The 26,967-nt window shown below is 31.9% G+C and overlaps 1 protein-coding gene across 3 annotated transcripts; it reads right to left on the bottom strand.

Moving 5' to 3' along the window:
- Positions 1-317: 317 nt before the first annotated feature.
- LOC148621538 (transient receptor potential cation channel subfamily M member-like 2) lies at positions 318-26,755 on the bottom strand. 3 transcript variants are annotated; one of them, XM_088576035.1, is made up of 22 exons: positions 26,700-26,755; positions 24,190-24,351; positions 22,997-23,127; positions 19,906-19,951; positions 19,069-19,237; positions 18,031-18,139; positions 17,110-17,185; positions 16,737-16,843; positions 15,475-15,609; positions 14,971-15,036; positions 14,489-14,591; positions 13,575-13,688; positions 12,730-12,829; positions 11,666-11,891; positions 10,364-10,582; positions 9,687-9,827; positions 8,312-8,566; positions 7,875-8,049; positions 6,832-6,991; positions 5,120-5,289; positions 2,682-2,774; positions 318-2,395 (listed from the first exon to the last, which is right to left on the bottom strand). In XM_088576035.1, the coding sequence occupies exons 2-22, from the start codon at positions 24,305-24,307 to the stop codon at positions 2,373-2,375; spliced, it is 2,736 nt and encodes a 911-aa protein (XP_088432161.1). In that variant the 5' UTR covers positions 24,308-24,351; positions 26,700-26,755; the 3' UTR covers positions 318-2,372. The 3 variants fall into 3 exon arrangements, with proteins under 3 accessions (XP_088432161.1, XP_088432160.1, XP_088432162.1); XM_088576034.1 differs by lacking the exon at positions 26,700-26,755 and adding an exon at positions 26,565-26,688; XM_088576036.1 differs by lacking the exon at positions 26,700-26,755 and adding an exon at positions 26,120-26,292.
- Positions 26,756-26,967: the final 212 nt, after the last annotated feature.

Raw genomic sequence — 26,967 nt, forward strand, 5'->3', positions numbered from 1 at the left:
AAACCTTTACTCTGTAACTATCGTTTGATACGACATACTGATTTTGTCAACGTTGGTTTAGATGCATTGTAACAAATGTCTATAAATCTGCAAACAATTTCAAGTATGGCGTACTGCTCGGTAAAGGTCACGACCTTTGAAAAAGGCGGATATCTATTTAGCCTGAAAATGTTCTTTATATTTGAGACAAACGAACCTAGACGGTCATGATGTCGACCGTACGATTTCCTATAATTACATTTTAAAAATTTTGTTTATAAACTAATAAAATTAATTATTTCAGAGGTATGCAACAGGGCTTCTTATTACTCAGTCCGTGTATTGTATGTATTCTTTAATTCCATTTATATTAGTTACTAATTCACAACAAAAAAGGCACAAAACCAGTAATAAAGAATACTTAGTACTATTTTAACAATAAAAATGAAAAAGATGTTAAATACTAAAATAGCAGAAAAAGTTAAGGATTTTCTATCAAAGTATGCTACGAATCATGACGTATATGTATGTTACACTATTTGAATTACTTTTATATAAGGTTAAAAATAGGAAGTTCGTATTTGAACCAAACATGAAACATACCAAAAATACAATGTTCACCTTTCGTAAATGCATCTCCTTATCAAATACAGCTAAATGCAAATTTTCTACTAAATATAGGTGAAATAAAGAAATAATACATAATATAAATGAAACAAGTTTAACAATATTCTATCGACATAAACTGGAATTACTATATTTTGTACAAAACTGACAAAATGGCAAAACTATCATATGAATTACATACCCTGCATGAGGTGCAAATGCCTTGTTTATAATTTTATCAACTGTTACATCATGCCATGTGTAATGTCCACCCAAAACAAACAGATGATGGATTCATAGATTGTGTGGTAAAATATAATGAAAGCACTTTTCAAATCTGTATAGCAATTTAATCTCTATTTTGCGGTTATTAATATAAATTCAACTATTTACTCATTGAACCTTTATAAAGAGATCAAAATTAATTTAGAACTTTTACAGAAAACTCATTCGATATCATTGCTGATTTAAGTTTTAAATTAGTTAAATGTCATACGCACACAGTAACATACGTCGAGCAGTCTTTTTTAAATTTATTCATCCATTCGTAACAATTACGCAGAAGAAATGCGTATTAGTAAGGTTAGAGATGTTAAAGTAAATGCACAGTCCTTAAGTACAGGAATGATTCCAAACTAAATGCTGACTGGCAAGCAAGTTTCACAGTGTGGACCATTAGAAAATGACCCTGAACAATGACCTGTGAAAATGTCCAATAGAAGCCCTTGAAGTTAGACTAACATAGAAAGAAATAAGTATTAAATGAATATGTATTAATTATATAGGTATATGAAATACAATGAATAAAATAAATAATATATATATACATGTCGAATGTTAATTACGGAAATCAACATTATTATTTACAATAATGTTTGACTCTGCCACATGCATTATTATTATTATTATTTTATTGTAGTGTGGGATCTCATTCCAAATTTTTACAAATTTGTAGGTTTAGTTCAATTGTAATTAATGGAATCAAAATGCTGTCAGAAAACAATAAAATGCGAAATAACCAAGATGACTACGCAAGAGGTCTCATTCAATATCTATAATGTTTTCATTACTTTAAATGTTAAAATGCATCAATGTGGATTCTGAGAAAAAAATGAAGTAGTAAAGGTACTCTAACTAAAGTTGCAACCATTGCGTAGCTTTAAAAAGGCCTAAAACATTATATTAATGAAACTATGATGGTAAAAGTTTCTAACAAAATTTGTTAAATAGAATAGACTTAAATCCACATTTTTACTTTTTCTGCTTACTTACAATATGCAGGCAAATTACTCACAAACATATTAACAATAGTCATACACTTTGTAGTAAATTAAAAATATGATTTTGAATAACACATTATCAGTTTTATTTTGACAACGTTTGATCAACATGAACACGTATCAAGCACTTACGATGCAAAGATCTTGGTTCAATATAGTTTGGTAATACAGAATGGAATGGTACATGTAGCAGAAGTATCTTGACTGAAAAAGCGCAAATAAGTAAAACATATTCATAGCTGGGGAATTATATCCCATTTTAATAATGTTGTAGAATGGTTTTATTTGTTTGCAATCAAGGCTATTGTCAGCCGTATATGCAGTCAAATATTATCAGGTTTATCACAGCAGACAAAATTAAAGATTCAATTAATGTTCGATTCATTTAACAGCATCCGTCACCGGTTTGTTTAATATATTGTATTGTGCAAACCGGAACAAAATATATAACACAAATTTATATATAAGATGAGGTTGTGTAGTTTTCTTACAAGGAAGCATGGTCGGTCAATCTTGAACAGTCTGAACGTCTGAAACAAACAAAAAACCCGCATTGAATATGTTTGTTAAGAAAAGTATAAAGTATTTTAAAGACGAAACATTGTGTCTGCTTTGTGAATTTAATTGAAATTAGAGTAATTAATGACTAAAAAAAGAAAAAAAATACTGATATTAAACTGTACGTTGTGAAGATTACAAACACATATCAAAGATGCTTTATTAATTGTTTTGCTCTGTTTTGTTTTAATGACACCGATGTCTTAATACAACATGTCAGGTTGTCCTTGCCTGTAATCATAGAAATATATTTCTAACCTTTCATCGATAATGATGCTATAACACATGTTTCAAGGGCTTCGTTTTCGTAATAAATCGTCTCCATCTTTTCCTTTTCCGTTAACGTGATTTCTGTTTGAAAAGATAAGCGAATGTTTTTTTTCTCCATAACTTTAAACTTCTTTTAATCAGTTGAGTCTTATCCAACCAAAATTTAAGAATAAAATAATTGAAGCGACATTGAAGCGTAGTTATAAATTAACTCAGATACTGCAGGGTAACGGAGACTAAAACATAAAGCAGAAAATGAATATTCAAATTTAACAGGATGGCAACCCTACCTTACTTTGATTTTGAATACATGATTGTTTGGCATTTAGACTAACCAATCAATTTAAGGAATTGTGTTGTGTCTATCTTTTTGTTAATTCCACTTTCATTTGCATTGTTGAAAAATGGCTGACAAGCCATGGCTTTAGTGTGTCAGTTGTTTTTATTGCTATATAAAAAGATGTTTTGTATTATCAATATTACATTTTGAATTACCAAGTTGCCTTTCTATTTGAAATAAAATAAACTGCATGAATTATACTCTAAAGAATAATCAAAGAAACATTCCTGAAATCTTGATCATTGTGTTGATTTCATAGAAATATAATCCCTACATTTACGAAAAAAATAAAATAGGTAAAATTCTGACAACGTAGGATCTGTTCATTCAAGCTTTGAAGGCTATTCTTTTTTTGTAATAATAAGGTCAATATGATAAAAAACGTTCTCTTATTGCACAGTGTAAGGATTTTAGCTGTGCAGATCTTTGATATTTCTTTTAGATGAAGTGAAACTGATCTTAACCGAAATTCTATTGACCGACTTTTTCAAGTACTTTTTCGGTATACACAAAATGCGTTTGAAAAATTAATGAAGGACACCTAGATTTCAGTGGAAATTAAACGAATGAAATCCGGGGACAAATACCTGACATGGAAAAGAGACACACACAACAAAGAACACAAATAACCAAAATAATAAATATAAATTTAGAAAAGCAAATGAGCAACTCGTACTCCAATAAACATTGACCAGGTGCACTGTATTGGTAAGCGTCCTTGTGAACTTGTAAAAGGATGTCAAAACATGTTTTAAAAAGGTTCTGATTTTTCAGGGTTTGGATTAGACTTCAATCTAAAAAACGTCTCTCAAAATCCTGGAAACTATATAATGAAATAAATTGCGCATTGCCTACCTTTTTTTTTGTTAATTGGAACTAGTTAACGTATTGAGAAATTTCGGCGATATAAGATTCATTCGATATAACTTTCGTTCTTCAACTTATTGGTTTGCTTTTGTTCAATCATCGCAAATTTCGACAGCGTTAGAATGTGGCGTAAAGAAATAAAAAAACAGTTGTTTATTAGATAATTCTAATATAGTCAACATCAATCAAAATTTTATCATGTTATTTTAGTAACTTTATACTATTTGAAAAAAGACATGACTTTTTTCATTTCCAAATATCGATGTGCAATGTGTGTTACTTGCTGAATACACATAAAATACCAGAAATAGGGAGAAAGATGTCTACACTGAGCCCTTGATTATTAGGAAAACTGTGTAGACAAGATGTTTGTTCATAGTAGTTTCAATGCATTTTTAAGCTGTATTATCCGAATATGAATACTTTTCTAAACTAAACGTCCAAATTAAGTTCGTTTTACGCAGATTTAAATGTAAATTGGGAACAAATTTACTTTGAAAACTTTGAACTGTAACGGTTAAGCGGTATTTGTAAAAGTATGTAAAAGTAAGAAACAATTTTGGTTATGTTATTTGTCTAGAATATATTTTTATATGAAAAACCAAGAAGTTATAGTTCATACAATGTTTATTAATATCTCGTTGAAATTTTAATTCTTATGATGAAGCAGAGCAGTAGAACACAGACGTGCATTGCCGGAAAAGTAAGTGGCATTGTTAAACTACTTGTCAAAATTCAAACATTCACTGATTATGACTGGTCAATTATGATTAAAAGGACTGTGTGCAGTTTAAAACTGGAATAAACGTAGTTTAAAAATACTTCTAGTTATTTTTAACTATTTATAACAGTGTAAATAAATAAATGGTCGATAACTAAATCCGCCAAAATAAGGTAGTGTTGCAATCCTGTCAAAGAACAGGTAAATTAGTTTTGTATTCATTTAAAAAAAAACAAAAGATACCTGTTATCGATTAATAAATTATAAGCATATTCATTGTTCCCCTCAGTTAATATGTAATGCAACATAGTCGAGATGAAATGATCTACAGGTGACCGCCTATGTGTGATTATTTGTTTGTAATATCAAAGCCAACATTTTCCCCACCCATACTTTCTCGTTCTGCTAAACAAATAAATATATATGCATAAACGGTCTGTAAGAGCGCGTTGTGTTGCTTTACTTGGGTTTGTTCATCCTACGTCATGAAAGACTTACTAAACACGGTACTTCTTTTACTGCAACATCGTTTGAATAATCGGAATAAAAGGTTGATAACATTAAATGGAGGCACCAATGTAGGCATATTGTAGTATTCATGAACCAAGAAGTAATTATGGAATCTAGCAACCTTTCCAGCTTTGTTTTGAACTTTACTAAAGGTGTACCTGAAAAATTCATATTAATTCATTAATAAGAATGAAATTATTAATGCCAAAACAATGAAAATACATTGTATGTTTTTTGTCTTAGTCATTAACCATTTATTACAGTTGTAAATAGAAATCACAAATTCGTCAGGGTGTTATGTGGAGCTCTTGCTGCATGTTTTATGTGAAGTATTTTCAGAGCATTCTATATTAAAATCGGACAGTAGGGGATTTATGCATGTCAAAACTTCATCAAATTAACTTGACAGCTTGACATATTTGTTCAGTGTGGTGGATGCGATACAAACAGTCGGCATTCCAATGGGAACAAATTGCGCTCCTCTATAACCTTGGTTCCCTTGTTTACTCTACTTACTAACCTATTCCTTCATTCTTATGAGGCTGACTGATCCGGAAGAGAGAATATCGTTTAGCTAGATCCTTAAATCTCAGTTTCCGCTATATAGATGACGTATTATCTTTAAACAATCCTAACTTTGGGGATTTGATACATCGCATCGACCCAAAAAAAAACTTGAGATAAAGGATACTACAGACACTCATGTGAAGTCAGCCTCATATCTTGACCTACACTTAGAAATTGATGGTAAAGGAAAACTATTGACCAAACTTTACGACAAACGTGATGACTTTTCATTCAGAATTGTAAACTTTCCTTTCATCTTTGGCAACATCCCTCCAGCACCTGTGTATGATGTGTTCATCTCACAACTCATACATTATGCCACAGCTTGTCGAAACTACGCAGACTTTTTGTATCGCGCTAGAATTCTAACAAATAGGCTTCTGGAACAGGGTTATGTTGCTACAAGATTGAAGTCATCACTATAAAAGTTTCATGGTCGTCATCATAAACTCGTAGATCGTTACGGTGTATCCATCTGCGCCATAAAACTGATTTGTTCAACTTGTTTTTAGTGGAGTCCGAGTTGCTCATTTGCTTCTGTTACTTTGTATGTATGATTTTGGTTACTTTATGTTCTTTGTTGTGTATGTCTATATTTCATGTCTGGTCTTTGTCCCTGGATATCATTCTTTGGATTACCGCTATTACCTTGGTTCCCTTGATTAGTCATGCAAGAGTTACCGCACTTGATTCGATTTAATTTGGTGGATTTTAGTTTTACCGAAAAACAATATTAATTGCTGGTCAGACTATTGTTATTTGACAGTATAGCAGAAGTAGACTGAAAAAGCATCTTTTGTTCAGTGTTCTTTTTTTTTCTTCACGATGAACTCCAGCATTGACAGTTTCTAAATTATTAACAGACTAATGATCAATGTATCAGTCTTATGTGACTTGATTTTGTGTATTTTCTCGGTTTTACGACAGATTTGCCGTCCATGGACACACTGATTATCCTCCCATTACTGTATCACAAAACAATACAAAAACCTATACGGTGATTGAAATATGGCTTAAGTGTTTGTTTGAATTGTCGTTGAATTTATAATCTGGAGACAAGGCAGTAAATGAGCTGTAAGATCAGTGAACAAAATTGTCAATTCGAACGCTATATTAGTTAATTATAAACTTACGAAAACATCGCAATCAAAACATTGATTAAAATGATATTCATCAGAACAAGATAAACAACTGCTATCAAAGTGACCATATCAAATTGAACAGGACAGGCTGGCAAAGTTCCGTTGTTGTAGAGGATCGGATCGTTCGTACATTCTATTGACGTATCTGTGCCTAAAATGCCGCAAAAATATCCAAAAACAATTTATGAGATCCTGTTTAAAGTTATCAATACATGGAGACAATGTGGTTCAATTTAAGCTATAGTAGATTTAACCCAAACAGTACGCTATCTATAGTAGATCAAGCAAAAAGTCAACAACCTATTAAATTATATTTGGATTGAAAGTCGGGGATGGAGTATTCAAGTATACAAGATTGAAGTCATCACTAGGGAAGTTTTATGGTCGTCATCATGAACTCGTGGATCGCTATGGTATATCCATTAGCAACTCGGCGGGTGTTTCTAGAAAATCAGAGGACGCTTTCACTACCGGTGCACCTGGTCCATGCTCCTAGTTTTTAGTGGAATTCGAGCTGCTCATTTGCTTTTGTTACTGTTGCTTTTTGTTGATCATAAAGAGTCAGTTATTATTCCTATTCCAAGAATTTAAAAAAAAAATTAATTCCCCCTGAATTATTGATCGGAATATCAACAGCGGGTGGAAACATCGGTACATGTATAGAATTCCAGTTTTAAAAAAATAACTTTTTTAGAATCAAGGTTGGCAGTTAAGCTGAGTTTTTCAATGTCGCCAAAATTATGTGTATTGCAATCTTATGCAGGTTAAGAGTAAACAACGGTTTTTGTTTTAATGTTGCTTATGTGTATGATTAAGCACCTGCCTGTGTAAAATGTAATCAATAATATCTGTCCTAAAGTTTAACAAACATTCTTGACTTGGACATCATTTTGAGAACTGCACCTGTATATTATTTTAGGATGAAGTAGAAACGAAATAAAATCGAAAACTGTAGAATGTGCTTTCGTTCAGAAAAACTTATATAACAAAAATAAGAATTGGTTAAGACACAAATATATGAAATATGTCTTTACCTGTGATAAAGTCCAATGATAGTTCGCCATGTACTTGCCAATATGGATAAAAGACTACTCTTTTTAGTGTGGTCCAATCAAGTGTTGAGTTAGGGTATATATTAGCTGTGTAGGCAATACCAACACTTAAAACGACCACTGCGAATATCACGAATAGAAAAACCAAATCTGTAAGCTGAAATCAAAAGTAAAATTGTTATGTTTTTATTATATCTGATTCTGCTCTTACACTTTAATCAATTTTTTGCAGTAATAACAATGATCCATAAATAGTCATAAGCTGGATAAAAAGATGAAGACTCTTTACTTACAAAATTGAATAGTTTCACAACATTCCTTTCATCTGTGGCATTATCCCTTCAGCACTTGCGTATGGAATGTTCATATCACAACTCATACGTTATGCCAGAGCTTGAATCATTTCTACATATTCTTACCATTCTGCCAATCATAACAACTTTAGGGCCAATATGTCTGTGTACAAAAAGGAACCGCATACTGATTAACCAAAAGGCAATAACTGTTAAACTGTAAAAGTATCTAGCCCATCTAAACCATTTGCTTGGTAATAGAAACCGCAGTCCGATGGAAAGAATTAGCATCATGTAGGCAATCAAATCAAATTTATTTCCAGCGCTAGAAAACCATAGTTTGATTTTGCTCAATACTGATGGTTGATTTTCCTCAATAACCTTCAAAAGAATAAATTATTTCACTTGATAAAAAAATTCTTAAAACAAAATAAACAATTTTAATTATAACTTCTTCAATTATAGTTTTATGGCGGTTTTAAGATTTTAAAACTGAGATTTGCATTTAGAGATATAAAGGCATTGTTGTATAAAATGAAACATAATCAATGCTTATCAAATTAATCAGCTAACATTACTTGCCCTCATAATAGTTTGCTGCTTTCCATGATATATTTGTTTGTTTGTTTGTTTCTTTTTTTTTTTTTTTGTTTGTTTGTTTGTTGGGTTGAACGCCCGAGAAGCAATATTTCAGCTATATTCAGGCGATGAACATGAAAGGGATGATAAAATGAACATGAAATGATGATGATAATGAAATTAAAAAATTTCGATTGCCACAAGATAAAAAAGGGGAATGGGTAGGGTTGGGCAATTTAGCCTCCTGAGGTGGAGCGCAAAGGTTCCTACTCCTATCGAATACCACAGCTTGATTCTTTAAAGTGCGATGAACGTGGCATCTTTCCCAACACGGTTTCTGAGCACTATTTAGTCGCCTTTAACGACAAGGTTGGCGCTGCTGCAGGCCTATTCTTTTGACACCCGGACCTGCACGGGGCTTCATGATATGAACGACAAAAGTTAATTACAGCTGTTCTATAGGGTTAAGATCCTACTCTCCCCATTCCCAAATTATTAAACACCATTTCTGCATGTCTCATTCCCCATTCATCACCACTGAGCATGGATGCTCGAATTAGACTATATTTTACATTTATACCCCAAATAAAAAATGTGTGTATTATTAGTCTATGCCATATTTATATCGGTTGCCCTATTCAGATTATTCCTATGCTTAATTGCACCGTGCAAGTTCCCCATTCCCATTCCCCTATACCCCATGAAATGGAGAGTCAACCCCCTTTTGATCTTGTACATTGGTCGTGGATGAAATAATTAAAGTTTTGTCAACATCGTTCCGAAATATTGGATGGGACATTTCCATAGAACTTATGGTTCTACTAAATATAAAGACCTACACACAATCTTATGACAGGAACCAAAAACTGATCTCCTTTAACCGAAGAACTACACAATAGTTTATTTTTCCTAGTAAGATTACCTGCCGAACTTCTTCTAACATAAATGTAACAGTCCAAGTAATGATAAGGATTTCAAGAAACGATACTCCACCATCGTCTAAGTCATGAAGATCTGTCATGATCATCGCGCTGAACGTCAACAAATATATTGTATAAAACGTCTACAACCAAATTTAAAAAACAAAATTGTAATTATCAAATATTTTTCATGGTTATCAAAACAAAAGCAATTTATCTTAACTGATGCAATGCACCTTGAACTGAGACGAATTGGACGAAGCTTCTTAAACAATAGTATACTTCTAATAGCTTTTGACCAGCATTGGCAAAGCGTATGAACTGTGATATTACAAAACACATTTAGGGGACTGATTTAGACACCATGGACATACACAGGATTAAAAAGAATATTACAATGGACATTTTGAAAATCATAAGGTTAACATAAGAAATCCTTATGTCCTATAATTAAGTTATGAGTATACTCCTTCAAAATTGTTGTATAATTCAATATATATGTGGCAGACATTTCAGTGTCTGTAGTGTCCATCATCTGACATTCATTCACAGGTATCAAATGAATTGGAACCTTTGATTTTTCATGGCATTTCATCTGCATAGCAAAGCAAAAAAACATAAAATAAAATACCACTTATTATGTATATTCATCCTCCACTATTGACCTTGATAGACTTACCACTGACATCATAAATTTTATAGCAGGAGCACTATAGAATGAATGGATAGCCTCAAAAAGTCCGATCCTGTTTTCTTTCCTGGACGAAAATATTGTGTAATATCTACGACTTGTTTTAAAGTCACTTTCCGGGTGTGTCTTTGAATCAGAAGTATTACTAGAAGACTTGAACTTGATAGCCGGAAGTAGTATAAAGGGTAAAAACATGCAGATAAATTTCTGAAAGTAATAATAAATATATCTTAAAATTACATCATCAATAACTTAGCTGTACTAATTCTTGGTATTTTTTTAACGTTCAGTAAAATTTACTGGATATAGTGCAACCCATTTACACCAACGAGACTTCTTAGATTGGTTTATGTGTCATTACATTTTTTACATTGGGATATTATTGATATAGTGTCATATGGCAAAATAAATACATGCGTACAAACCAAAATGTGTTTCTACAATAGGGCATCCCTTGAAAATAAGAAAAGGAGTAATCTGGAAAATTAATGAAAGTATCAAGTAATCTGGAAAATAAGTGAAAGAATCGTGTAATCTTGATTGTCCAACATATTTGTTCAGTGTGGTGGACGTGTTTTTCAACAAACGGGCGGCATTCCAATGGGTACAAAGTGTGCTCATTTGCTTGCTGACCTATTCCTTCACTCTTATGAGGCTGACTTTATAACTGATCTGATCAGAAAGAAAGAATATCGTTTGGCTAGATCCTTCTATCTCAGTTTCCGCTATACAGATGACGTATTATCTTTAAACAATCATAATTTCGCATCTACCGAAAAGAACTTGAGGTAAAGGATACTACAGACACTGTGAAGTCAGCCTCATGTGGTGTGTCCATCTGCACCATGGGAACTGATTTATTCAACGGGTCATAATTTTCCTTTCCTCGTTTGTCTACCCCGGACTTGACCTATTATGAGCAACTCGGCGGGTGCCTCTAGAAAAGCAGAGGACGCTTACCCTACCCGTGCACCTGGTCCATGCTCCCAGTTTTTAGTGGCGTCCGAGTTGCTCATTTGTTTTTGTTACTTTGTATGTATCATTTTGGTTACTTTATGTTCTTTGGTGTGTATGTCTGTTTTCCATGTCTGGTCTTTGTCCCTGGATTGCATTCTTTTGATTACCGCTATAACATTGGTTCCCTTGATTACTCTTGAAAATTAGTAAAAGTATCGAACAAAATAAAATTAAAGTATTTAATAAGTTAGCAGTACGTTGCTGGTATTTTCAATATACTACTTGGCGCGTGCAAGAAATTAAAGAGGCTATATTTAAACTTAATTTTCATACTTTAACTACTGAGGTATTCCATACTATGTTTCCATTCCATATATTTGTTAGCTTTGCTTGACAAGCTGTTTGTTCCATAAAATTCATCAGATCGTTGTTTCCAGCAATATAAAGGGGTGTCGTGTTCCCATATTCCTCAACTATACATACTATTAAATTTTGAGAAATGTTACCTCCTATTGCATACATTCTGTTTACTATTGAATTTGCGTGTTGTTCAAAACTCCTGAAATCATGCAAGCAGTTGCACATATAATTTAAATATTTTGTATTTGCAGACACTGTACATTAAGCTTTAAATATAAAATAGAAAGTATTGATCAACTTAATTATATAAAAATTAATTTGAGAAGTTACAAAAGTTAACATGATTTTTGTACATGATTAGAGTCAAGGAATGAAAAAGACACAAGGATAAATCAGGAGAACGAAAATAATTGTAAATAATTTTAAGAAATGATTTTTTTTTAAGGATATGTAGTTTAAGCCATGCACATCAACTAAAGACGTGTGTAACCGAGGAATAATTTTGTTTGTTTGTTTGTTTAACTTTTTTATTCTCTTTTTGTGTTCACTTTTGTGTTTTTTGTGTTTTTTTTTTTTGTGGTTTTTTTTTTTTTTTTTTGGAGGGGGGGGTTGGTGTGTGCACTTTTTTGTTTTGTTTTTGCTGTTTTACACATTTCTTTTTAAATCTACATTATATGACTTCTTAAATATCATGTTTGTTTTTTTTTACCATTGTGTTTGAAAATAATGTGTTCCGATGGTCGATATTCGAACTTAAGTAAGTATTCAGATAAATTATAAATCATCATATTTTAACCACATACTCTGTGTAAAAAAGTAATCAACGGAACCATGATTCTAGCGGAAATCAAAAGAATCAAGGGACAAAGATCAGGCATAGAAAACAGACACTTGCAACAAAGAACACAGAGTAACTGAAATAATACATACAAATTAACAAACTAAATATGCAACTCGGACTGCACTAAAAACTGGAAGAATGGACCACGTTTACCGGTAGGGTAAGCGTAAAGTCACGGATATAACAATTTAGATACCTTGCATTTTGTTTCATCGAACAAGCTAGATTTGTGTCACCAAAATCTTTAGCACGACTTGAAAGCTTCCTAAGTACAGCACTTGCAAATAAAGCTCCGCCTACAATTACATTTCTAATAACAAAATATATATCGCACGGTCATTACAGCAATTTGAAAAGATACAAAGATATGACTGTAGGTTATGATTAATGAATTTAGATTTAATTGAAAATTGCAATTTAATTATTTCATTCTCATAAAGTAAGATAAATTACCTATAGACATTCTTTAGTTAAAGATCCTAATTAAAAAATGAGGAAATTGTTCCGGAATCATATGGCCCTATCGGACAAAAAAATTTACCACAATAAAAATTCTCATATCAAACTTTTTTTCTGAAGTTTTGGCTTTTCAAACGGATCATTATCATAATTTTCTGCTTGTAGAAAGTGAAAGCATTTGTAGGCTTTAGAAATCGAGTGTTTACCTTCAATCCATCATCAACGATTTCCCTTGTCCCTCAATGTGTGACCTGTCATGTTATCCAAAGTCATATTTACCGGAAGTTTAGAACTTCAAAGTTAATTAGCTTTTTTCCTAAATTGGAATATTGTCTATACGAAAAAAGTAGACATTATACGAAGACTTATTGTATAAACGTATCATTTTCGGTTCAAAAGAATTTAGGCCAGGGTTTCATGAAAAATTATCGCAAGTAATATTACCCGTAATTCCTAGTTTTTTCCTCAAATCTTCCATTTTAAGTGATCTTATTGATGGGAACTCAAGTTGAAGAAGGATTTGAGATGATCTTAATTTGATTTTTGTATGAATCCAGGTCTTGATATTGTTAGATTTCTTACATGTGTAATTTTCTCCACGAGTCCAAAACAGCACAGCTAATTCGTATCTGTTAAGTAAAAGGGCCCACAAAAACAAGTCTTTCGAACATACTTTTGATAACAAACATCCATTATCTACAAAGGTTATCATTTGATATGTTAAGGAATGAAATTGTGATGAGTAAATGGACAATTGAAAAGCAATTTATGTAAAGAACAAAGGAATATCAATATGTATGTCTTAACGAGGTATAGATGTGGTAAGGCAAACAACTCTTACAAATCACTGAAACGTTTGTATTCAGTATTTGATATCAATCTCATCAAAGTAACTCGTACTGATTTCATTCTGTTTCAAAGGAAAGTTTGATAGGCTTTGGTGAAATTGAATATGATATAAATAAAAGATGATTTGGTGAAATTGAATATGATTCAAACATATTACTGATTTCAGTGATTTCCCTTACCCTAGGTCTACATTCTTAAATCACATCAAGAGCAATATGCATCGTCTATTTAATTTGAAAAAAAACGCATCACTTATTGTTTGTTTTACATGAAACTAAAGTGATGCAATGGTTATTAACTATACAATTCTGATGTCATTGTTTCGATGGCATAATCAACTAGAAGGTATATTGTATCTTATATAACTTGTAACACTCAAGTGAAATTCTTCGGCAAAGGTATAACATTTGTCATATTTATTTTTTTAAGCCGAAGCAATATCGCAAGACAAAACTTTTGTTAAATTCCCAGTATTTGGTCAATTATTCCTTGTTCATTTTTTTTCAGTTTTGATTGGTTGGTTATTGTTTTGTCTATGGATTGTTTTGTATATCCAGTGTGTGTATGTGTTCAATTGACATAATTTTTTTTAATTCAATGGGTATTGTTCATAAGTGCATTATATAATGAAACATATAAATGAATACCGTCACATTTGCTGTATGGGTTGAGATGTGTGTCGGCTAACAAATCCTCGACAAAGATGCCAATATCAGAGAAGAATAAATTTTCATTGTCCGGCCAGGCATCCTTTCATAAAGAATAAATAAGTATGCAAATTTGAAACAGACACTTTTTCGCGAGTAATCTGGTGATTTTATATATTTCATAATGAGTAAAATTAAAAAATCAACTCAAGTTATCGCATTTCAACTTCATAACATATGATCATCTAGCTTGTTGGAGTTCTAGCTCTCTGTTGCACTTTAATAAAGCTTATACATATAGTAAAGTTATCTTCTTTATTTACGGTTCGCAATAATTTAATTTATTTATATATTCTCCACGTTTTGCTTAGTTAGTGACTGAATGAGTATCGCATAATAAATATTTAAGTTTTTTTTTTTTTATAAATTGTATTGTATTCATTACCAGTAAAATAGCTTTCATAGAGTAATCCTTATTTTACCTCTACTGGAAAGAATAAATTCATGAATAAATCCGTGGCTCGGTCTTGTGTATCAACACCAACGCTCTACATCAAGACAAAAAATATTTGATTAAAATACTCAACGTAGGTAAAGGTTTGTTCAATTATTATTTGAATGTGCAATAAAAAAAAAGTAATGTATTATTGATATACGTCTCGTAATTATAGGAACGTTTGAAATCAAATTGAAATATCTAAGTTTGAATCCTTGATTTTTAATAAAACATAGCAAATCGTTTGTACTTTGTAATAATTTCATAGATTGATGTCTGTATATAAGTGTATTCAGTTTTACCTCGTGCAATTTTTCTCTTATTTTTATTTTATGTTACTCGACTCACATGTAATAGAGTTGTTAATATTCTCGATTCCTTCCTTTCTTTAATTTTGAGTTAAGTCTTTTTGTGTCCCATGTATATGTGAATACCCCACAGTTGAACGTGGATAGACGAAAAATGTTCTGATATCTTTGATAGTTATTACCTTTTTATAAATATCATACAGTTCCTTTGGTGTTAAAGAACTTTCATGATCTTCATCTGTTGACATTAGTTTGCTAACAAACTCAACTTTGTTGTGTATGAGCCCGTTCATTAAATAGTTTTTAAATACTTGTTTCTATAAATGAATAGAAAAAAAAGCTGGAGATAAAAGATACTATAAAAACAGATGTTCTGCATCTTTTTGGAAATACATCTCGCAATTAACAGCAGTGGTCATCTCAGCACTAAGATTTATGATAAAAGACACGACAATTTTGATATTATAAATTTTCCTTACCTGTGCAGAAACATACCTTCATATCCTGCATACGGTGTTTATATTATTTATATATTGATTTGCTACGCTACAGCAAGTACTAACTACTCTGATTTGCTTGAATGCCATACATATCTGCGTAACAGACTCCTAAAAAAATGCATCTTAAAAGGTTTCTTACCTATTTTTTTAGACATCAGTCCTTGGTTAAAAGTACACAGTTTCTTCTAAAATCATGAGTAATGATTGTTTGAAATGCCTGTACCAAGTGTAGACCATTTTGCGGTACCAGCTCCTCTGTTGGCGTAATATCTATTTTGCCAGATTTATTGTGGACTTGACGTGATTATGAATCGTATTAGTGTTCGGTATTTTTGTCGTTACCTTTATTTGCAAAATTTACAAAAAAGTTTTTCCGCGTATGGTCTACGTTATCAAAAATTATTCTATGATTTTTTAATTCGATATTTATCAATGTTTAAATCATGCTAGAGACGTTGTAAATATAACACCTGTACGAGTGCAAGATATGGAAATCTCAGACACCTAAGGGTAAGATTAAATCGTTTTATAACTAAGCTCTGTCGAGTTAAAAAAAAAACTATTACATCTTAACCTAGGATGTCTGAGATTACCCAATCGTACATGGACTTGCATTTGACAGCTGATCGTAACGTATCTGGCCATTGATACGTCACGACTAGGTGTAAAATTTTTGTCACTTCAAGACAATATAAACAAACTGCATAAAATAATCAATCTTTGTTTTTCTACTCGATACATTTATTATTTTAAAGGAATTTCCGACCCATATTAAATATTGATATGATCGCTCAACAACTTTTATACAACTATGCCAATTTTGTAAGGGAAAGGGCACGTGTACCTTCTCAATCCGTGTTTGAGATAAACAAACTCGCTAAAAATAGCAATTTTATTGTAGCGAAAAAAACAAATATCTTCATTTGAAATTATTCTGTACTTACGTGCATGACTTGAATATTTGATATATTAGAAATGACCTGCGCAGCAAGATCGTATCTATCCCACGATGAAGTGACGGTTACGTAAGTATTCATATCAATTTTGGTCTCTGAAATAAAACGTACTCTCGATCTGTTAGATCTATATAACGTAACAAAAAGTTAACATTCATAGAGCAATGCCTGAAAGCATTTTTGTAGCACCATAGGAAACATACAAACTGGTGAGGTAAAGAAAATAAAAACGTTAAATTTCGTATGTTAGAGAACAAAAATTGTAATGAACACATTTTCAACTCATTTACAAACTCTTTGTTTTGCTTACAAATAAATATCATTTACCCATTTTTATTTAGACTGGCAATCTCTTACAAACCTTGTAACAGGGCATAAAGTGCATCTTCAATAACAGTATCCAACCCTTTACCTTTTTTTGAAGACCATAGAGTAATCTGGAAGCGAAAAAGCACCAATGTGTTTTTATGATTAAAAAATTACGAAAAAGCAATAACAGACCAAAACATGCAAAACATGGCTGAATGGAATATTTTTTATTCTAAGTATTCAAATATATTTTGATGGACCAAATGTGCATCGTTACGTTTTTGAAATAGGCCAGCCAATTTTGTTGTCTTAAATTGCTTAAACGGAATACAGAAATACATATATTCTATATGTAAGCAGTATCAAAATTATATTGCTTTTATGTTGATGAATGTTCAATTGTGTATTGTAGAATACGACACGGAATGAAAGAAGCGAACGATTATTTGTGAGGGAGTGTTCTGTATTATTGTTTACAAAATTAAATACAGTTAGTGTTTAGATCATAAAAAAAAAGATTCAGAAAAGACATTTGTTTCGTTATGATACATTTTTGTTGTAAAAAGGAAATGAGAAACTTTAGAAATTTCATGAATTCAGAAACATTAAATGAGGTAGTGGTACCTAGGAAATCGGGCAATTTGAAATTAGGGGATCGAAATATATTGTATGATATGAATAGAACTATAACATTATTTGAATATTTACGTTACATAAACGGGATCTACTCTAGAGGGAGAAATGAACGAAAAACGTGTGATTGTTTGTTCTCAATTTTTACAATTGTCTTTGACACGGAGAAATTTATGTTTAAATTACATAGACAAAAATATCAATATCATTAATTTTCAAAGAAAATTTTCTAAAATTTCTTGTCATCGACGTCACAATTAGGCGCGTAAGCATTTAAAAATGATCAACAATATCATTTTCCATTGTTTAACTATTTCTATGCATTGTGTGATACATTTACCTTATTTTTCATTAATTTCCATTGTTTAAAATATGCTTTCAAGTCATCTCTGCTTAACCCATTTGTTTGAATATCAATGAATTTACTTGTTTCAAATTCGTTAGAAATGCTGTAATAAATAATGTAGAGTAATTTTATTAATGTGTCGGAAAACTGATTGAAACGAGGCATAACAGATGTACGGTATGGACGATATGTACGAAAGGCGCAATTACCTTGAATTTAATTACTTTGATTGTCGTGAACTTTCAAGGCTTAAGGTGTGTATATACTTGTGCCAGACTTTTTGGTGATCTCTAAAAGTATTTATTTTTTTTCAGATTAAGGTTATACGCTGAAGAATGTGTGTCCTTTCGGCCTATTCATTTGTTTTACATATATCAAAATTGAAACAGCGACCAATACAAGTAATGAAATAGGAAAAAATACAAATAATGACAAAAATATTCATGCTTCAACGTGTTTTCGATCCATATTCCAATTATTCAATATGCTTCTATTTGAAATATTCTGAAATATGTTTAACCATGATAAATGGCCTTAATTTTTCAATTTTCGTCGACAAAGTAGATGTTCTGTTCTGTTTTGTTTTGTTGATATTTACACTTTTTGTAATTGTTATTTATTATGTATTTTATTCAATCACATTAATAGGTGAGTAATAGTTTATTACATCACATTGGTACAAGCCAACGACGTATATCAGACTTCGACAACGTCTCATGGGTTATAAGTGAATATCAGGCTGCGAACAAGGGTGACATCGAAAATGTTATGTAATAATATAAACCCATCCAAACATTATATACTGTGAACTGAAACACAAACGAAAATAAGTAAAATATAGAGTAAAATGCTTAAGTGTTCACAATAGAATATTTTTTTATGTTTGGCCCGTGTATTTTTTTTTCTCGTTTGTTTTGTTTCGTATTCTGTTTTGTTTTGTTTGTTTGTTATTTTTCCTGTTTGTATGAATGTATTTTTTGTTGGTTAATTTTGAAGGAAATCGGAAATAAAGTTAATTTTAAAGAAACATACCTTTCGTCTTGCTTAGAGTGGTATGTTAAGGACAGAAAATCTGCAGATCTACCAGATCCTTCCAGAACGATGAAATGTATATTAACAATATTTCTTGCTATATGGTTTAAAGATTCTAACAACTTCAGGTCACCTCCAATAACAATGCATGCAACAGGAGTGTTGATATCTAAAATGCATTTTTTTTTAAATACAGATTTTGTTTTTATTACATATTTATTTGATTATGACTTAAAACACAATTGAATTTATCATTTAATTTCAAACGCATTTTAACCCAAGGCTGTTTTCGAAGTATTACACTGTTACGTCTTTATTAAAACCGCTGGTTATAATACATCGATGTCTTGAACCGGATGACATCTGTTGAAAAAAGTTCACCTTTGTTATCAAATCTTTCCTTCTGAATTTGTTTTTGTCTCGAAGACTTGGAAATGCAGCAGAAGTGTTTCATCTGTAGTGTATCTTTGCTTTGCTCGAATGCAATCAGTAATATCCCTAGCCTTATATTGACTTAATCATCGACTCGGATACTTGGCATGTAGTTCCCATTTTCAATCGATTTTTTCGCAAAAAACAATTAGTAGGTTTTCTGAAGAAGACATTCACAAAAGACCTACACATGTACAGAATGGTAAATTGATTATAACTACAGAAAATCAAACACAATATAATATGCTAGATACGCTAGCGATGTTCAGACTGCTTTAGATAGCTCACACTTTCACCAGCACTTTTTCTTAACAATTACAATGGAATCCGGACATGTACTAACAGCGTTATTTTCCATTCAATTTTAATTGACCGACATTCATTTATATACCTAAAACTAATTACCTTTTAGCTCGTTTAAATATTTTTCTAAACTACCATAGTCGTCTTCCTGGAGTGAAAAATGAAAACAAATACTATTTTATATTTATTTTATTTTATTTTATTTTATTTATTTCATTTTATATTTATTTAACTTCTATACTCACAACTGTCAACGAGGGTCTGCAGTCCTACCACAACACGTGTTACTCCCGTAGTGGTATTAATGCAATGTGGATCCTGAAAAATTCGAAAGATCTTTTGGAGACAATAAGTTCAAGACTATTATCTGAATATAATATCATTAAAACCTATTCCCCATACTCAATTAAAATCCCAAATTAAAAACATTATACATCGTTGTTTTTCCAAAAAAAGATGGTACACCTAGATACAAATATATAGTTCTTGGTAGAGATTCCTCATACTTTGTAAGAAATTATTCCAAATCATCTTCTAAATATACAGAGGAAGTTGTTTACAAAATGCTGGAATTTTTAATCGACAACATATTTGTCCAGTGTGGTGGACGTGTTTTTCAACAAACGGTCGGCATTCCAATGGGAACAAATTGTGCTCCTTTACTTGCTGACCTATTTCTTCACTCTTATGAGGCTGACTGTATAGCTGATCTGAAAGAAAGAACATTGTTTGGCTAGATCCTTCTATCTCAGTTTCCGCTATATAGATGACGTCTTATCTTTAAACAATCCTAATTTCGGGGATTTGATATATCGCACTTACCCAAAAGAACTTGAGATAAAGGATACTACAGATATTGTAAAGTCAGCCTCATATCTTGACCTACACTTAGAAATCGATGGTAAAGGAAAACTATTGACCAAACTTTACGACAAACGTGATGACTTTTCATTCAGAATTGTCAACTTTCCTTTCATCAGTGGCAATATCCCTTCGGCTCCTGCGTATGGAGTGTTCATATCACAACTCAAACGCTATGCCAGAGCTTGCCGAAACTACGCAGACTTTTTGTATCGCGAGTTTTGAACTCTAACAAATAGGCTTCTGGAACAGGGTTATGTTGCTACAAGATTGAAGTCATCACTACAGAAGTTTTATGGTCGTCATGAACTCGTGGATCGTCATGATGTATCCATCAGCACCATGAAAACTGATTTATTAAACGGGTCATAGTTTTCCTTTCCTCGTTTGTCTACCCCGAACTTGACTTTTTATGAGCAACTCGGCGGGTGTTTCTAGAAAAACAGAGGACGCTTACCCTACCGGTGCACCTGGTCCATGCTCCCAGTTTTTATTGGAGTCCGAGTTGCTCATTTACTTTTGTTACTTTGTATGTATGATTTTAGTTACTTTATGTTCTTTGTTGCGTGTGTCTGTTTTCCATGTCTGGTCTTTGTCCCTGGATTACATTATTTTGATTACCGCTATAACCTTGGTTCCCTTGATTACTCTTATATATCATGGCATCAGCCTAGTGTATATTCCGCAATTTAACGCCTTGGCCAATCACCATTTGCTTAGATACGCAAACTATTCGCTATTACCTGGTCGTGTGATACTTTTTGTGTATCTTCTAGTAATCAATATTCAACATGAAGGCAGTTTGTTTGCATTATAATAAAAAATAATAATCATTCTTTCCCTCATAACACGAGATAGGGACAAAGATTGTAATACAGTGACACCTATCTAAAACGAACCTCTTTTTCACTTTTATCGTTTTTAACCTTTCGAAACTTGCATACTATTAGAAGTTAAACCAAATTATTTCATTTTAAAAAAAAAAAAGCCACAAAAGGTCAATTGTCGTTAATTGATATTTCTTATCTTTGAACAAGGATACATTGATTTCGATGAGCCATTCCGCATTTGATAATAAGTTATCATTTTGATAATTTTCTTTCAACGGTTCTTGTGAATACAAAAATTGTGTTTCACAGAATTATTTGACATGTTGGAGTTTTTTTTCAATACAAATAAGTCCTCGAGCAGATTGAACTTGTGAACTCTTATTGAACGGAAAACAACAGTTGTACACAGATGCAGAAAAAAAGTGAGTTAAATGAAAATGAATAAAGCTTGATTACTGCGAATTGCTGATATATGGGACCTCCACCAAGCATCTTAGTTTACATATCGTGCGTCCAAAAAATCATGGTGAAATGTGCACTATTTCATTGCTTTATTACCTCATGGTTTTACACCCTAAATTTCGAAATGTTAGAACATTGTTTATCGTATCGATTTCTGCATTTATTACATTAATCCCAAAAGTTATTGATGTATGTATATGGGTTTATCAAATAACAACTGAAAAACCGTAATATAATAAATGACATTTTCTATCGACCTTACATTCTGTCAATGATCTTTGCCAAAATGGATAATATACAAATACACAAAATTTTCCTTTGCTCATTTCTGAGTTTGTATTTAAGTCGCTGTCTTTGTAAGAATCATGCAAAATCTGAAAAATGTGATGCACCCCAAAAAAGGCTACATATTTTTATTTTTGTAATTGCGTTGTTTTATGGGTGTACATTATGAAATGTGTAATTATTCATTCCGATCTGTGTGCTCTAGGAGATAATCAACATTGAAAATCCTGTAGATTCTATCATATTTGAGTGTCATTTACAGAGTTATCTCTCTTAATTTTGAAATCTACAGTACATTCTATATATTTTTTATCTCCTATGAGCATGGTTTATATGAAAAACCAAATGTTAATTTCTGTTTACTAAAGCATTTTAAACAAAATATCAAAAATAAAAATACGTAGGCTTCCCAACCATGTATCACATTTTGCAGGATTCTTATATGGAGTGCTACTTAAATCGTATTTCGTAATTTGGTGCTACTTATTTCAAGTCTAATTTCAATTCAAGTCATTTCTATAAGATACAAGTTTTGAAAAAGACAAAAGCTTTTTTTTAAATTGTAAGAATCATAACAAACACAGAAAACTAGGTGCATACATTGGTTTTTCTTCATTTATTATTTGCTGAATTCTTTTTGTTTTGTTATTTTATATTTTATATTAATTGCTCATTTCTTGCACTTTAATTTGCACTTTTAAGCATGTTTCATTAATTGTAGGTGGTTATTCAAATAACAAAATAGAACCGTTCACCTTGTTTGCGTTCGGTATAGCGAAAACTCTTGTGTCTATCATTGTTGATTCACGCGTTTTTGGGTTGGAAGCAATGGCATCCTCTAACAACTTAGACATCCCTCCGTCTTGGGAACACACAATTTTTGCACCTGAATAACAAGGAATACAATATAAGCATATTCAGCTCATTCATAGTGAGAATTAACATTAATGTACGTTTTTTTTTCATTGGTATTCTTAACTTTTTTCAGTACAATCTACAGCTCAATGGTTTCCTCCTAAACGAATTCGTAACACATTCAACTCGATTCGTAAGAGAACTCAGAAGAATTTCGACTACTTTGTTTCTTATTGTTTTCTAACAAGAAAGAAATCAATCTAATCAACGGTTAATAAACAAGACCCTCTCAAAGTAATAAGACAATGAATGTTTTGTTTCATTTTGATTGATTATATTTAGGAACAATGTATTTTGGTCAAAAGATTAGGGTAATATGGAGTTATTGCATGAATACTGGAGAATATTCTCCCAAGTATAATTTGATATTGCACGAGTGTTATAGTTCAATATACATTCAAAAAGTGTAAGTATATTTGCATTAGTGCATTATGGAAATGTATTGCATTTCGTCGACATCGTTATGCCAATTCCGTATACCATGAACCCAATTTAATTCAAAGCAGATATAGCCTAGATATATCTGCCAAATTCCACAAACAAAATACTTTGTCTTTACTACCAATTATGAGTTAGTGTTTTATTCTATCTTTGAAAGCCTATGGTAGTAACTATTCAGCCTGGTTTATCACCTAGTTATAAAATCTTCAAAGGGAAATCATTGCAAAATAAAAACGATATAAAAAGACAGGTTGATCAAACGAATATAAACAAAAACAATCAGTTATCTATCCATGTAGAGTGAAAAACGCACACCAAACTAATAAGTAAACCGGTAAAAACTTGCCCAAATACATTGATAGTGCGTGCAAGGGACGTAACCGGTCAATGAAATTTGTTTTACATTGTAGAAATTGTAGGTAATAATAACATTATGTAAAATAAATATTATAATCGTTAAGAACACCACATAGAATCGACCAGAGATATTACATTGATCTCATCTTCCTAGATTTAAAATGTTGGCATGCATGCATTCACATTAAAATAAAATAAAAATTTAACAATAATACCTACTTTTAAGAAAACTTACCAGTTTTCTGGGCGGCCCCAATGAGACCTCGCTTTACTATGTTCTTGTCATGTTTGTTGAGTTTGGATGTTAAAACATCGCCCAGTAGACAAACGATAGACTCCAACGGTTGTGACATATTTATCAAGATATCTACATTCTTATGGTCGAAAAAAGGTTATTCTGTAATTTAAAAAAAAATAAGATTTTAGGGGAAAACAGTAGTTTGAGAATGTTTCTATGTTTTATAGAAAATTTTTAGTCTGGAGTGAAAGAGAAAAATCTTACTACATGCAAAACAGCTACGATTCTTTCGAAGGTTGATTTGTTGTTTGTTGGGGTTTAACGTCCGAGCAGCAATATTTCAGCTATATCCAGACAATGAACATGAAATTGATGATAAAATGAACATGAAATGATGATTAAATGAAAAAGGGATGGAACACATGGACAATGGGGTCGACAAATTTTGATTGCCACTGGAAATAGGGAGAGGTGGGTAGGGTCGGGCAATTTAGCCTCCTGTGGCGGAGCCCTATGGTTCCTACTCCATTCTTTAACGTGCGAGGAACGTGGCATCTTTCCCAAAACGGTGCACCACTATGGTTTGCGGTCAGGTTTTCCGTATTATAGCCTGACAACCCCAGCATGTAACACGCCAGGGGTACCCCATTCCATCACCTGGGGCACACATCCCAGTTGCTCTGTGGGCAGAGCGCCCTAGCCCCCGGCTAGGCTTCTGAGCACTATTTAGTCGCCTTTTACGACAAGCTTAGCGCTGCTGCAGGTCTATTATTGTAACACCCGTACCTGCACGGGGGCTTTCGAAGGTTGATGCAATAAATAAAAATCATTGTGATTTGTCTTTGTTTATACAGAAATCATTTTATCTGCTCATGATACATTTGATATTTGCTAACTTCTGATCGCGAACATGTAGATATGCAAATGTTTATACATAATGTAGTCAATTTGTAATGTTAACGCTTGAGCGTTTTTTATTTAGGAAATCATTGGATGTCACGTATATGTTAAAAGTGTTATTGCTGATATTCAATGCAATATATTCTTTCTACAGTAATCCCCAAAAAAATATATTACTTTTTTTTCTATTCAGATTTCTTGAACGTGGCTTTACAAATGGATTTCACTTCTAACATTCTCCCCCCATATTGTCAATTCAACGCCATTATTTCGTGCATAAATTGTTAAAGGCAACGGTGGACATACTTGTTGATCTTTATCTATGATTTTGTTAAAATGGAAATGTTTAAACTAAACTTAATGATAAACGCAACGATTTTGATTTCCTAATTATCAACTGTCCTTTTTCTATAAAGTAACACTCCAGCTGGTCAAGCGTATATCATACGTCATAGACATCATCAAGCTTTTTGCGGACATAAACAAGCATCAAGTGTAAAAAAAAATGAAGTAGCGGTCTTCGGACTGCCGTTGCTTCATGTAAGTGAAAGACCCACATAATTTACTTCTTAATATCTCGATTACCACAATAATAATTGATCTCTGTATTCTTAATGTAATATAAATGCAAAATCTGAATCTTATTTATATCCAGTGAGAAAAAAAAATGCCAAAAATAAAATTATTTGTTTATTACCTAAAGACCACTAAATTTAAAGCTTAAGAGTCTATATTTAGGAATACACATGTCGCGTTCCTAGTAGTACAATTTCGATAAATTGTACTGTCATATTCGAGAAAATACGTATATCTAGAAGTTTGATAAGTGCAAATGGTTTTTCTTGTTTCTGAGGGAATCAAACAATCAATTGTATTCACTCAATCTTTACACTAAATATACATTATACATGTTCATTTTACAAAGTATTTACTTTTGTTTTTATGCCAATGTTTTACTCGTATATTTGAATATAATTAAAAGGTCCCCAGTATGTCGGGGATTGAAGGCTCCGCTCATTGTACTTACGTCACGTCCTTATGACGTTCATATCGTTTCAGTATCAATACAAGTATGAAAGCAGCCTGACGTTCTTTTCCATTTATACTCGAGTTTATAGTGTACGATTCAAACCATTCTACGATTTTCGGAAAACAAATACATACGAATCAAAAAAAAGGGGGACAATAAAAAAAACATGAAAATCCAAGAACCTGGCCTAAACATGAAAACTAAAAATAAAGTTTTATGAGAAATTAATACATATATATATATATATATATATACCGGTAATCGTTTCATCTTCGTAACTTTTAACATTATTTAATATTTCGAAAGTGCAAGAATCAGTGCTGAAGTCAACCAAAAGTGTGAAGTACCATTGAATTAATCGACCTTTTGTGTACAAATGTTTCTATTAGGCTTATCAAATAATAATAATAAAAAGTATCATACACATGAACTATAGACTTACCAATAAAATGGCGTCCGTTTTTTAAGATTTAGATAAACAACGTAAAATATCATTTTAAATAATTTAATGTGTATATTTCGCCTTTTAAACATAGGGTTAGTAACTACATTGTGTTTCTTACAAATATTAGCCTACCCTATACTTAGATGTTTATATTTCGATTTAAGAATACGCATTTGTTTACTTAACAACGGTATCTACTCAGTACATCATGATTCAATTTCAATGGACCCCCTTTAAAAACTTTTTCAAAACAAATATTTAAACAAATATCAAATTACACTTGAGTTCATTTTGGAGCGTGACGACTACTTTGCCATTTAAAGTATGTATAGAAATTGTACCGTTAAATATATTTTTTTTATTTTTTGCACACACGGACAGTAACCGTGTCAGGCTTGTT

Source organism: Perna viridis, chromosome 3 (assembly GCF_037379345.1).
Source record: "Perna viridis isolate PV_CMFRI_1.1 ecotype Kerala chromosome 3, ASM3737934v1, whole genome shotgun sequence".
NCBI lineage: Eukaryota > Metazoa > Mollusca > Bivalvia > Mytilida > Mytilidae > Perna > Perna viridis.

Bases quoted from the DNA above. Each gene is read 5' to 3' on its own strand.
- LOC148621538 (XM_088576035.1), bottom strand. From the start codon at position 24,307: ATGTCACAACCGTTGGAGTCTATCGTTTGTCTACTGGGCGATGTTTTA. The intron at 11,892-12,729 runs GTATCTAAATTG...GCATGATTTCAG, and splicing joins TCGATGAAACAAAATGCAAG to GAGTTTTGAACAACACGCAA. The intron at 2,775-5,119 runs GTAAGTCTTTCA...CTTTTCAAACAG, and splicing joins TAAAAGAAGTACCGTGTTTA to AAATCACGTTAACGGAAAAG.